The sequence below is a fragment of the Pempheris klunzingeri genome, chromosome 1 (assembly GCF_042242105.1).
Source record: "Pempheris klunzingeri isolate RE-2024b chromosome 1, fPemKlu1.hap1, whole genome shotgun sequence".
NCBI lineage: Eukaryota > Metazoa > Chordata > Actinopteri > Acropomatiformes > Pempheridae > Pempheris > Pempheris klunzingeri.
The window spans coordinates 16,329,482-16,343,016 of record NC_092012.1 but is presented as its reverse complement, the minus strand read 5'-3'; the positions used below and the strand labels follow the sequence as shown (position 1 = coordinate 16,343,016).

At 40.2% G+C, this 13,535-nt stretch overlaps 1 protein-coding gene across 1 annotated transcript in view; it reads left to right on the top strand.

Annotated features, from left to right (window-relative positions):
* tcf12 (transcription factor 12) overlaps positions 1-13,535 on the top strand; it is a 76,923-nt gene that overhangs the window by 60,249 nt on the left and 3,139 nt on the right. The window contains exons 12-16 of the mRNA XM_070846315.1: positions 2,988-3,132; positions 7,004-7,077; positions 9,405-9,596; positions 12,793-12,907; positions 13,015-13,168. Coding sequence (XP_070702416.1) covers positions 2,988-3,132; positions 7,004-7,077; positions 9,405-9,596; positions 12,793-12,907; positions 13,015-13,168 — 680 coding nt within the window. The remainder of the gene's footprint in view (positions 1-2,987; positions 3,133-7,003; positions 7,078-9,404; positions 9,597-12,792; positions 12,908-13,014; positions 13,169-13,535) is intronic.

The window sequence follows — 13,535 nt, the reverse complement described above, 5'->3', positions numbered from 1 at the left end:
TTATTTATATCCCTGTGTACATGATTCTAACACTACCCAAGTTTCTGAGCATCTGTGTGCAGCTGCGTCTTGATTTCTGAACATCTTAGCCAATTTGTACCAACATGCCTGGATCAGGTGTTTACATGTTACATCTGGCTTTAGCATTTGCTGTCAACTATACAGAAGTCACTGCATATCCCCTCAAGTCTGACCTCCTCTCAGGGTGCGTCTGATGTCTCTGCACCCATACTCTGAAATCATTTTTGATTTTCTCTGCAATATAGAATAATGGTCAGTTTCTGTCTATAAAGAAGGTGAACTCAGTAATCATGCAGGGAATTAAGTGCTATACTGACTGCTGATTAAAAAACCCCAGAGGACATGTTTGTAGTTGTTTTTGGCCTAAGCCTGGATAATTGTGGGCTTAAACTAAGAGTATTCAAGAAAGGGAATTGTACATTGAAAATACTCCTAAAGCCAGTGGATTACACTTCACTTTGGTAAACCGGCCCTGGATATCTATGACATCCTGTAATGTATCAAAGTAAGTGTTTAATTTGCTGCAGCTCGAGAAAAAAATATGTACACACATCAGCTTACGTCAGACTTTTGGTGTTAGTTAGATTCAGTCTCCATTCTGTGTAACAATGGCCTAAACCTCCATCATATCATAGCTGCAGTATAAGAGAAACTGTATTTAACAATATGCTACTCATTGTCTTATTGGGACACAAGACTTGTCTTCAATTCTCACCTAAGAGGGGACTTTGCCCATTGAATTAGAAATTTAAGAGAAATAATCCTTTGGTTTAACATTTAACCTTGACCCTAAATATTTATTGAATAGGCAGATGTGACATATTGGTATCCGATTTTAAAAAAGTTGATTCTACACACTCTAACACAAGCTGTACTTTTAGAAGGAATATTTCTTACCAGTGTAAAGAAAAAAAGTGTAAAAAATATGAGAGTTTAGGGATGGTAATAACAAATTAAGTCCTTTATATTTGCAGACTCAATTCTATTAGCATGACAAAGCTGGAGTGAAATGGACACGGTTGGACTGGGGTGGGGGTGGGTGGATGGATGAAGCAGGGGACACAGGGGAGTTTATAACTGCTGTGGCTCAACTCCACGGGCCGCCCTTTGTAGAGCTTTTGTTCTCCGCCCTTTTAAATTGGCCGTGCTTATTGGCCCCATGCCGCCTGGGGGAGCGTAACTGATGATGAGGCGGAGCTTCATTTATTCCAGTAAAATGAGCCGTGTTTCACTTTAAATGCGGCCTTAGTCGCCAGTGAGTGGAAAGAATAGAAAGTCATACATTGTCGGGTCAGAAGTCACGGTTATAAACGGCTGGCTTTTGAGAAAGTAAGAAATATTTGGAAATTTGTTCTGAGTCTTATTGGTTTCAGACACAGTGGTGACCACAATATTAATCCTGCTTAGTTTTTGACTGAATTTCATGTCTGAAAATGCTGAGCTGAGAGAAACACTGTGCTCTACACTGAGTGTAGAAAAGCATAAATAGCCCTTCCTCCCTTTATAGACAACAGTCCATCCCTCCTCCTCCACACTGTGACACACTTCAGTGAAACCTCTATCCTGATACTCCAAGTTGATTGAAAAACTAAAGCCCAGAGATCAAGATTGAATAAGGAGATTATTAATAATGAGTGCATTCTATCATCCCAGAAGTCAAACGGTTTCCTGCAAGCTCAATTTGATCTCAACTCAGAGGAGAAATCTGTCGATCTGCTGTTTTTTTTTTTGGTTTTGTTTTGTTTTTTTGTTTTTTTCTCTGCCAATTAGTCAGGATCCACCAGTAATACCCTGAGTTCTCTCAGACATGGTCCATTATGGCACAATATCCTTTCATTACAGGAAAAAAATCAGGGATGTGTTTGTGCTTTAATCCAGCATTTGTTTAAACAACGAAATCCCTGTGGAAGTTCTGAAGAGGTAATCTCCTCATTCCCTTGTGATTGACATGTCATCCTAAAACTCAGTGACCTGGGTGTAACCTAGCAGCAGATGATGCATTGACACAATATAGTTACTTCAATTTGTCTTTGTATTGTAGAAGTAAAACTGAAGTAACTTCATTTGTGGCGTTATGTAGAAAACCAAAGCATTTGCCCTAGTTGTCCTCTTTATGAAAAATGCAAAAATAAACAACGGTTGAATCACACCAGATTTTGATATATGGTTCACAATACAATATCTGGTGCAGGCTGAAATGCAGCCCTTGAGATTTACTATTGTTGGCTTAACGGGGTTTCCAGGTTGGGTGTTTGCACTTTTTGAAGCAACAGAGGAATAATAAGTGGAGTAACTTTCTGTAAAAGTGAAAAACGAACCTTTCCCCTGTAAGATAAGTAACTAGTAGGATATAGGAGCCAGTTAACTGCATGTTGTCCTCAAAAAGTGACCTTAATTCACCTTTTTTTGCTCATTTAATCATTAAGATATGTCTATTTGAATCCTGGCTTTTTGTAAGCAAAATTACACAAACACAAGAGATGGAACCAACCATAGATATTTTATTTTGCCAAGAAAAGTGTCACTATGGTGCAAGTTGGTCTTATAATACTTATGAAAAACCATTATTGAAAATGAAAAAGATTATTGCGTGTAAAACAGGGGAAAAACATCCAGTTTTTAAAAATTTAGATTCACATGGCCTAATTCAACAACCTTGATTAATTAGAATTACAGGTGCCCTTCAGATGTACAGTATTTGTCTCTTGGTGTTCACCCACACTGACTTACAGAGGCGTCAAGGCATTAAAGGCCAAATCAAATCAAATGGTTTATGGTTCACTGTGGACTGTTGAACCCCCACACATGAGCGCTGAGCATTTTTATGACGTCCCAGCAGTAAAATCCCCATAATTGATGATACATTTTGGCTTGAAGATGGTAACAGCTGTGACAAGCAACATATATTTTATTTTTATTTTGTGTTGCTGATGGTGCATTAATGGTGGCTCTTACTTTTCTTACAGATTTACTCACCTGATCACACAAGCAGTAGTTTTCCATCCAACCCGTCGACACCTGTGGGTTCTCCTTCACCTCTGACAGCCACAGCGGGTGCTGCCTCAGCAGGGACCGTGGTGACTGCTGCCGGCACCCCGTCTGGAAGGCCAGGTAGAGCACCAGCTTTGGATTTTAATCTCATACACATCTTGTGTACGCCTACACCAGATATTAACTGTATACCAGAATATGTGCTTCACTGAAACTACTTTATGTAGGCTTTCTATTGTCAAAGAGCCTGTGACTGACACACATCAGATTGTGTTAGAATTAGGCCTCGACCTGGAATAGCCAAGCTAATTAAGAGACTTCCATGAATATGACTTTAATTAATTTAATGACTTTTTACTATGTAGTACATTAGTTAAATTAATTAAAGCCTAAGCAGAATGAAGTGTGAAGTTTCCTTTAACTTAATTTAATACCCCTTTTAGTCGTGAAGGAGCTCTCATCATTCTCCATGCTTATCTATGCCGGGGCAGTTAATGCCATTTTTACATTAATCCACTCTAAAAGAAAGCTCAGTTCAGCCTGGGATAACTCTGCGCAACCATGGAAACAACAGTCATGACAAGTGTTACAAAAAACATAATTGGACAATGTACAACAAACATTAATCTCAAGCAAAGAGAAGAGCCGCCGTGTACCAGATTAACTACTAGCTAGTTTCTATCTGCAGTTCCTGAGAACAAGAACTGATGCGAGTAGCATGAAATCAGTGTTGCAGGTTTATTCAGACCTTAACGAAACACCTGCATCTCAGAACAGCCGCTGTCTTGCTGGCCCAGTGTCCACAACATTGGGTTTTATTTTTGTGGCTGACGGAGCTGCTCCACATAGAGTCCCGGTGACATCACAGACCAGTTGTGGCTCTTAGCTTTTTAGGAGGGTCTTTGTTCACGATCATAAATTTAGATCTAGCTGACAACTTAGACTTTGTGAACAACACTTACATTTTCATGTAGGCTGAACTTTATTTTTAAGTGTTGGAAATTAAGTTTTAATGACAAGCCCTGGAATGAAAAAGACTGGGGCTGTGGATTAGGAGTTTGAAAATCTTGTAATGAAAATGTTTGAAGTGGGTCTTAAATTACATTTCTGAAAAGCTTTTCAATATTTTTTTTGCAGAACTGTTGTCTGTTAGAAGTTTTTATGGCTTATACCAGTGGCTCGTGGTACTCACCCTACTTTGTAATAAGAAACAATTTCAGTAGATTTATTGTTACATAATCCCGTTTTTCCAGACAAGTGCTTGGTAGTTTATGTTTTTATGTCAGTTTGATTTTTGAGGATGGACAGACTAACTTCCCCCTGAATTGTGTTAATATTAGCAAAGGAGTTGAAAATATCAGTAAGCCCGTCTTCCATCCCATACAGTGCTGTGAACACCTAAAGGAGGCTCCAGCTTGTAATGTACTGGGTTTGTAAGTACAGTAAAAAAGAGACGTGAACAAGAAGAATATGGATTGTCAGATGTGTTGACAGGGGCGAGAGAGCAATGGAAAGGGAATGACGGGGGACAGTAAGGGAAAGCCCAGTGTGTTGTTTTAGCGGGCAGTTGTGTCATGTGCGGTAATGGAGTGGCGACAGCTGTCTCTACGTATGCCCCCCCTCATCCTCAGCTGTTGCCCTGCCCCATGGACAGCTGTTCCCCCCAAACACACACACGCAGGCCAGGCTGCAAAAGGCCTCGTTTATCTGCCAGTGAGTGAAGGCGGATGACTGTGACTCAGCTGATGAGGATGACTATGACAGCCTCACATAGGGAGATACCCCTCTTGACCTATTTACAGTACAGGATGCTATCATACTACAACAGTGTGTGATGTTATATTAAAGTGTTAAGATATTAAAAAATTGAATTGAGCCATAGACGTTCAGTGTTTATTTTTATCAATGATATTCACATATGTAAGAAACAAAAGCAGACTGCAAAATGAATACATCTGGGATTATAGGAAATGGATATCGTTTCACTAATTATTCACCCTTATTACGCTTCTGGGGTTAGAAAAAGAGCGATACTTTGAAATTGGCACAAAATTTGGCTCACAGTTGAAAATCCATTCATCACTAGGATTACACCAATATACAGCACATTACTCAAGGCTGGTTTGTTCAATTAGCCCTTTCTGGTGCACGTGGGGACCAAAGCCCGGGGCTAATTTTTCATAGCCGCCAACAGCAGAGGCTCATGTGAGTTCCTGTCTCACTCACCTGGGAGTGAGCTGAGGCACAACAGAGGCTTTTTCATTTCCTCCTAGAGTCACTTTTAATAGTCTGTTAATTAAAGTCTGATTTTTCCAAGGCGGGTGTGAGTGTAAAGAAACATAGACCACAGAAGTTCAGCGAGGCATTTCTTTGGAAAGAATTGATGGAAAACTTTACTTTGTGCAGTTTTTTTTGCCTTTGTCTGAAATATACATTAGGTGCTTATTCTCTTTCATTGTCATTTTGCCGCTTTTGAAAGCCATGATGTTAAGTTCAGTGGTTTATTATGTGTTTGGCCTGACTGTGATTTGTAAAAACAAACGCTGTAAAGTAAGTAAAGTAAGGAGTAAAAATATTGCATCAGTCCTCTCACCAAAGAGACTCAGACTGCTATTCTACACTTTTTGAATTAAGAAAGAATAAATAGTCCCTCTCCAATTAATGATTCCCCTCATCCTGGCCTGCATTTTCCATCGCCAAAGTGAAAAGCAGTACCCGAAATGAGTGTTTAGATTCACCCCAAATGATAGATAACCAAAACAAAGTCCCCATCTGTAGAGTGTGCTACGGTGGACTCCATTTACCAGGATATAGGCTGGCTTTGGCATCCTTCCACCATAATAGACACCAGAAGAGCGCTGAGAGCCCTGAGCTGGAAAGGCCTGCAGACATCCTATCCTGTAAATAACCTGGAAAAGTTCATTATTGTCAAAGTCCATTAAGGTTATTTGACTGTATAATGCATCGCCTCCTGTTGCACATGGCAGGCAGGTTACCTGGATGATTATGCTTCAGAAAAAGAGAGAGAGACAGAACTGTTGCACTGGAACTGGAAATGTGATGAGCAGATGTGGATTCCTTTTTCTTTGCACTAATTTACACCAGATCAAATCAGCTGGATTTGCTTTCCTGTACTAGCCTGTAGATTAACTTTTTGGCTCAAATCAATGTACAAAATTCATTGTGAACTTCTTCCAGACAAAGGTACATTATAATCTCTAGTGCAGAGTATCTCAAGTTTCTCCATATTTAGATTGCGTGGTTATAATGCAAGATTTTTCATTTGGAATGAAAATAGGAAAAGTGCCGTAGTAGATTTGGGTTTAAGTGTTAATGAAACGATGGTGCTCAGATGTTTCCAGATGTGTCTGGTGTAAAATACTGGTGTTAAATAGCTGTTTGAATGAAAAGAAAAGAAAACAGATCGGAAACATAGATAAATTAGCAACACAAGCAAATGTAATGGAAGAGTGTGAGCTTGATTGAACCCAGATGCTTTGCATATTTCCTTCATCAAAAACCCCAATGAAGGCCATGCACCAACACACTGTTCAGCCACACTATTTTTGATCACTCTTAGATTTTAGAGAGTCAAAAGTTTCCAGAAAAGAGAGTGAAGGAAAACTAGGGTTTAAAATCACATTTGTCAGTGCTCTTATTGTTCTCCAGCCTCTCATAGCTATGCTTGTCAAAGTGCAGATGCAGCCTACATCTCAAGGGGGAAGTGGGCATTAGACAAACCCTCCTCTGGCTCATTTGTCAGGATGTAGTCCAGCCATCAGGAAGTGATGCAGTTGAGCCTTAAATGATAAAAATATCCCACAAAGAACAACAAGAAACCAGAAAATCAGGATGTCGGTGTGTTATGACTGCATGTTATTGTGTGTGTCAGTTAGCTTGTACCCAGTGGAGCAGGATATAGCTATTACCCATGTTGAAACTGAATAATTGTTAACACTGGCCTCCGCTCCATCTCTTTCTCTCTCATCAGGTACCAACCAATGGCCCCGTGCTAGTGGACAGACCCCCTCCTCTCCAAATTATGAGAACTCCCTTCACTCGCTGGTAAGCTCCCTGTCCGCCTCATCCTCCAGTGAGCGAAGGATATGATGAATGCTCACTTTAGATAAGTTAACCGTGAAGGACTGAGCTTGCATTACAGGGAGATTCCTGTCTGACAAATGTTTTGCTGAGGAAGGTGGGGGTAGGGGGATAACCAAACTGAACAATACCTGTCCCTTGGGGCTTGCCATCTGTCCTCTACTCCGTGGGCCAGGACGGGGATGACAGTTGGGGGGTGGGTTTAGTTCAGGGGGCTGGTGTGAGGATGGCAGCTGTTTGCTGAGCCACTTCTCCAGGATTCCTTCGCTGCCATGCGACCTGAGCTGCAGATCAGCTTTCATCAAGCCTACTACCTGATGCACATGTCGTGCATTTACATTTTCTCCTGGGAGGTTTATTATAGGTCATTTATTAAATGGTGGAGTGCTTATTATCACGGAAGTACAAATAGCTTTTTATGATGAATAGAAATGTAGCAATAAAAACTAATAATACAAAACAATGCTCAACCACCAGAAAAAAGTATTTTCTCATTCACATTATGTCCGTTTAAGTTATTAACCCACAGATGTGCTTGCCACAGAAAAAGCTAATTACTCTCTGGTTTATTGCTGGTTTGCCAAACATCTTGGAACCCATATAGGGTCTTTTTTTCAACATCTAGAACAGTTTATTGAGATAACACATCTGTAAAATCTCTTGGCACTGTATATTTTTCCAATCTAAACAGTGAAAAATGAAAACATTGAGCCTTAAGAATTTAACTTAAGAAGCTTTTTTTTAGCTTAGCTGTATGTCCTTTGCACTGTGATGTCAAACTGAAGAATTCTTTAATCACCACAACTGCTAGAAGTCATTGAGCATACAGGCATAAAAAAATAACACAAAAAAATGATAAGCTGATTGGTCCAGTGGTATGTGAGATTAGCTGCGGACAGACAGATACACACAATCACACATACAACCAGATGATGAATAATTATTGGAGAAGAATGCAAATGTTAAGGGATTCTTGAAATAGAAACATAGATCACAGTTCCCTGGTAGCTGAGTCAAAAACTATACTTTGGAAAGCCCCATTAGTTCTAGAGAACAGGGATGAACAACTGTCTAAACATGCGAGTCGAGGATAAGGATAAGATTACAGCCACATTGACTAATGGTGAGTAAATATGGTTACTGGGCCGCTGACGGTAGTTTATATGAGGCTGAGTCTTATTTGTATTAAATTCTGTAAAATAGCCGGCTCTGATAATCCACATAACATTCCTGTAGTGTGGCCTGTTGCTTCACATCACTGGGCTATACTGAAAGGCACAGCTGGATATAATGAATAAAACGGTAAAAGCAATATGTATTATAATTGCACGACATCAGGGTGATATTGGACAATGGAGAAGGCAGCTTTTACCAACAATGCCAATTATTGTAACTTCTAATTATTCTATGACAAAACACGGGATTTGGGTCTAAATGATGTAAAGAAACTTTTGTGCATGTAATTAACTATAATGTGGAGGATGTACACTTTGTGTAACACCTCCTACAAACCCAAAGAAAAGGAGAAAAGACAAATACTGTAGAAAGGGTTATTAAATGTGCTAACAATGTGCATCTTCATCCTGACAAAGTGAATGGTCAGCAGCTCTGTGCTTTCTAAATCCGGCACTTCTTGTCTGTGTGTCTTTGCAAAAACAATCTTTATCCACAGTGTGTTTCTAGTATTTATAGATACTGATCTTTTTTCATAATCCTGTCCTATTCTTATTTGACTTTGCCAGAAAAACAGAGTTCATCAGCAGTTACATGAGCATCTCCAGGATGCCATGTCTTTCTTAAAGGATGTCTGCGAGGTACTCTTCAGATAGAGCCTTTACTCATTACGTGTTCCATACATCTTTCCTCATTTTGGTTTTGCGGTCCACATTCCTCACAGTGAAATGCAGTTTCATTTTGGTTGCCTCTGTTGCCATATTATCATGTTATGTTGTTTTTGTAGCCACTCCAGCTTGCAGATGTTAAATTCTAAATTAATTGTTGAAGCTCCTCAAGTGTCTGTTTTGCATCGGTCAATTATTCAGTCTAACAGAAATGAAGACATTTTGTTGACTGTTACAACTCAAGCTGAAACGGCTCAAGTGATCTTGCATTTGAATTGCCTTCTTTATCTATGTTTCAGATGTTTTTTTGTTTCTTTTCAAGTCCACACCATACAATCAGTGTTTTCAATTTTTGTCCTAATGTGCTTATACTAAGCTGCTCTGCTCTTCTTTTCCCTCTCTTCTCCCTCTCCCTAACCCTTCCCTCTTCAATCCCTCTGGTCCTCCCAGTCTCGAATGGAGGATCGTCTGGACAGACTGGATGATGCAATACTTGTGCTGAGGAACCATGCAGTGGGCTCCACCACCAGTCTGCCCAGCGACATACACAGTCTGCTGGGACAGGCACAAAATGGGCCAATCGCAGCCATTGGAGCAAACTTCCCTGCCTCCGCATTGGTTCCAAGTCGGACAGCAGCGATGGTATGAGAACTTCACATAAGTATTTAGATCTTAAATTGCATATATATTTGGGATATTGCATAAAGTGAGGGGAAAAAAGGCTATTTTCATTGGTGTGTTCCTGTATGTTATTCGTCAAACTTCACAGCTCAAGAAGCCCTGGCCACCTGTTCAAAACAGGTCTGCTGCCATATGTAAAAAGTAGACATTTTCCACACATGAACAGTCGAATTTCTCTTGACATATTTTCCATAAGTGTAATGGCTGGCCTAAGGCTCACCCCCCTCCCGAGAGTGGCTGTATACACAAGGGTTAGAGTGCAATGAGAAAAACAGGCGTAATGGAGGGAAGTTGTGCTTCAGTGTAGGAAGTGTGTCTTTTAGAGTTAAAGTGTAAACCTTTTGAGAAACAGGGGAATGCAGGTCTCAGTATAAATCAGCCGGCCTCCATTCGAGGTATTTCATTTGAAAGAGCCAAGAGATTGGAACACATCTGCTGTGGAAATTAAAATGGGGTGACTCGTCCAACTGTAACCCGAAGGTGTTTGGAAATAATTTTTGTCACAAATAGGAGCTCAAATAACTTATCTGTAAAGATACTGGATGCAAATAATGGAAGCCATAGACAAATAAACATATTCAACAATACGTTTTATTTATATGTTTGTCCTCTGATTTAAATTATATACTCCCATTATTGACATTAATTTAGATATTACAGTCAGATCTGGTTTTCCAGAAGTTGAACCATACAATTTTATCTATTTATTTATTTAATCAGATAGAGACACATTAAACCCTATTAAGTTTTTAATTTAACAAAAAGGAATCCATTTAAATATTTATAAGGTTTTCATGCAATATTGATACAAACAGTATCTGAAACTGTATGTCTGTGCTTAATTTGTACTGCAGCTTACAGTTATTTTCTTTATCAGTGAATCATTTTGTCTGTGAAATGACAGACTTCAGGAAATCAAAAGGGGCATTTTTCACTTTCACTTTCTAAGATGATGTCTTCATATTGTTTTTTTGTCCGACTGACCGATGGGGTGTGGTAGGTTTGAATAGTTGATGTTTCTGGTAAACAAAAAGGTTCTTGCAGGTCTGTCTGTAGGGATCCTTTCTGTAATGTTGTCAGAAACTTCGAATAACAATCTGAGCCTGTGAGATGCAAAAACTAGGACTTTTAGTGCATGTGATTTGATCGGCCACTATTGCCCTGAAGAATTACATTACAGCCATTGTAACTTGTTCGGTGCCCCTTCTTGGCTGCTGGTGGATGTGATCTCCTGGACCAATGGCAATCGGTTTTCTACATACCAGTCATTAGTCAACTAAAATACTGGAGCTCTAAACTATCAAAATAGCTGCCGATTATCATTCTGTCGATTGACTAATCAGTTTATCAACTAATTGATTCAGTTCTTGTCCAGTCATGTTTTTCCTGCTCAACTTCAGGCATCCAGCAGAAATGAAACTCGCACACAAGCATACAACCGATCCCCACGCACAGAAATACACACTACATGAAAATATTTTCCTCTGATGCCTATTTTTATATATATTTCAGTATTTTTCACCAAAAAGATATTGCTTGTGTTCTGTTTGCATGATCATCAAAGCTGTACTGTATTTTGGTCCAACTACATGTCAGGATTTTTTATGTCCCGCTCTGGTCTCAAATTTCCTTTTCCAACATAAACTTATTTTAAATGCAGGTAAAGTTTCCAGTTTGCTAACAAGATCTGTGCTTTCTGTCACTGTGGAATTTCACTGTGATGCTAAAGTTGTTGGACCTTTCACTGTAGCTTGTTTTGTGCCCTAACAAGAATTTTTTTGTGTGGTTGTCAGAAGAGCTCAGTTTGATGTATTTGTTACAGAGAGCTGGGTTGTGGCAGTGATGTTGACCGACGGCGACTGTGAGATAGAACATACTGTGTCTGCACTAACACAGCACTTCCTGTTTGGGAAGAGGTCCCCTCAGACAGAGCTCACCAGCCTCGGCACGGCACAGCCACAGGCTTTTTACTCCGGCTGACACCCCACCCTCTACCCCCCTCCACTCCCTTTTCATCACTTCTTTTTAACAACCCAGGAAATCTGAATCGTTGGAAACGTGTGTCTGAACCCGCGGCCTCCACCCAAATAGAGGTCCTCAGCTGTATGGTAATCAGGCCCAGCCATGAAAATGGCAGCGTTCTTTTCTTGCCAGAGCCCCAGCTTCCCTCCTCCTCCTCCAGACAAAGAGTTGTTTGGACACCTGTTGAGAGCACAGCAAAGATTAGCGTAGTGCTGAGGAAGGGGAGGGTCTCAGGGTGGCGGGGTTAACAGAGGCCAACAGTGACTGGGGATCACATTCCATAAGAAAAAGGGGGATACCCTCCACCCTCAGTGACGATTTCCCCGCCTTTCTCTGGTTCTCAGTGGGGAAATGAAATAGCACAAGAACATGTGGTAAACCTCAGGAAGGAGGGACTTTGTGGTACAACATGGTGGGAGTTGACCATTTTTATGTTATGAATGTAGACAAAGTAAGAAGGAAATCATCAGACAGGAGAGTGGTTTCGTCTTGACATCTTTTGAAACAGAACACAGGAGGATTTGTCTCATTTTAGACATGAGAAACAGACGTGGTCTTAGTTGTGGTTGCAGAGGGCTGAGCCTGAGAATGTCTCAGCAGTGGGACAAATAAAGAGGTCTTTTTTTTAAGTTTTGCTACAGAGATGGCTTTTATTTTTTCTGATTTCCACCTTTGGCGATGCATTCTACAACTTACTCCTGTGAAGCAAATCACCAAAGCACCCCCCGGTGTTGTGAATGACAGACTTGAATGACTTAGACCCTGAACTTGTCTCATGCTCTGTTTGCAAAAAATTGCTTTTCATATGAATAGTTTCATTTTTCAATATCTACAGGCTGTCAAATGGCATCCAATCTAAATTTCAGTTCAAAAGCTAGTAACTGGCATGAACATGTGGAAACATCTTTTTTTTTTTAAATCCTTGACCTCTGTGGATCTATTGGATCTATCATAATACAGTATGTCACCGACGACTGCCTGCCATTGCACTGAAAGTTTAATCCTCTATTTTAGATGTTCCAATTTAGGGTCTCATACAGCAACTCCTCTCTTTCTGAAAAGTATTGTTTTATGTATTGTCTCCAGAGAATGTCTGCTTCCTTTCATGACAATGTCCTTCCTGTCTGTGTTGCAGCAGGGTGGTGCCCATGCTGACGATGCTGCCAGCCTCAACAACAGCCATGGAGGTCTGCCCAGCGCCAGCTCCACATCCACCGCAGAACTTAACCACCAGTTGGAAGTATTCAGAGGTCTGATGCACCCTCCCCGGCCTTACAACTCATTATATGGATGACAATATAATGTGGCCTTGTTTATGTATAATTTCTTACGTTTAAATGTGCATTGTCTACCATAGGTCTTACTTCAGCCCTGAGCGGCCAGGTGCCTGCCACTCTGGAGCTGAAGTTGGAGAAACAGGACAAGGATGAGATGCACGATAGCCTCTCCACCGATGACAAGTCAGATGATGAGAGCGGCAAGAGGACACCCCGAGCAGGCACACGCACGAGGTAACAACATATGGATACACAAATAAAAAATATATATATTTTCCAAAAATGAACTCATTTAGAGTTTAACTGGTGAGGGTTTGATTAGGTGTGAGATCATGTGAGAGATTAATTATTTAAACTGAAAATTGTTAAAACCGACCCAAATCTTGATCCTGTGTTTTTTTTTTCTAAGGAAGAGAGGATGAGGAAAACATTAATATGAAAAAGCAAAATCCTACATACTTACTTCTACGTTTTACACCAGTATGATAGATTTCTGTCAGATTTTTACATCATAATTGTTGTAGTTTTAAGATGCTGAATCCCCCATCAACACCACTACAAAATCAATACTCTTTTTTTATCAAAGCACTCAGAGAAAAAA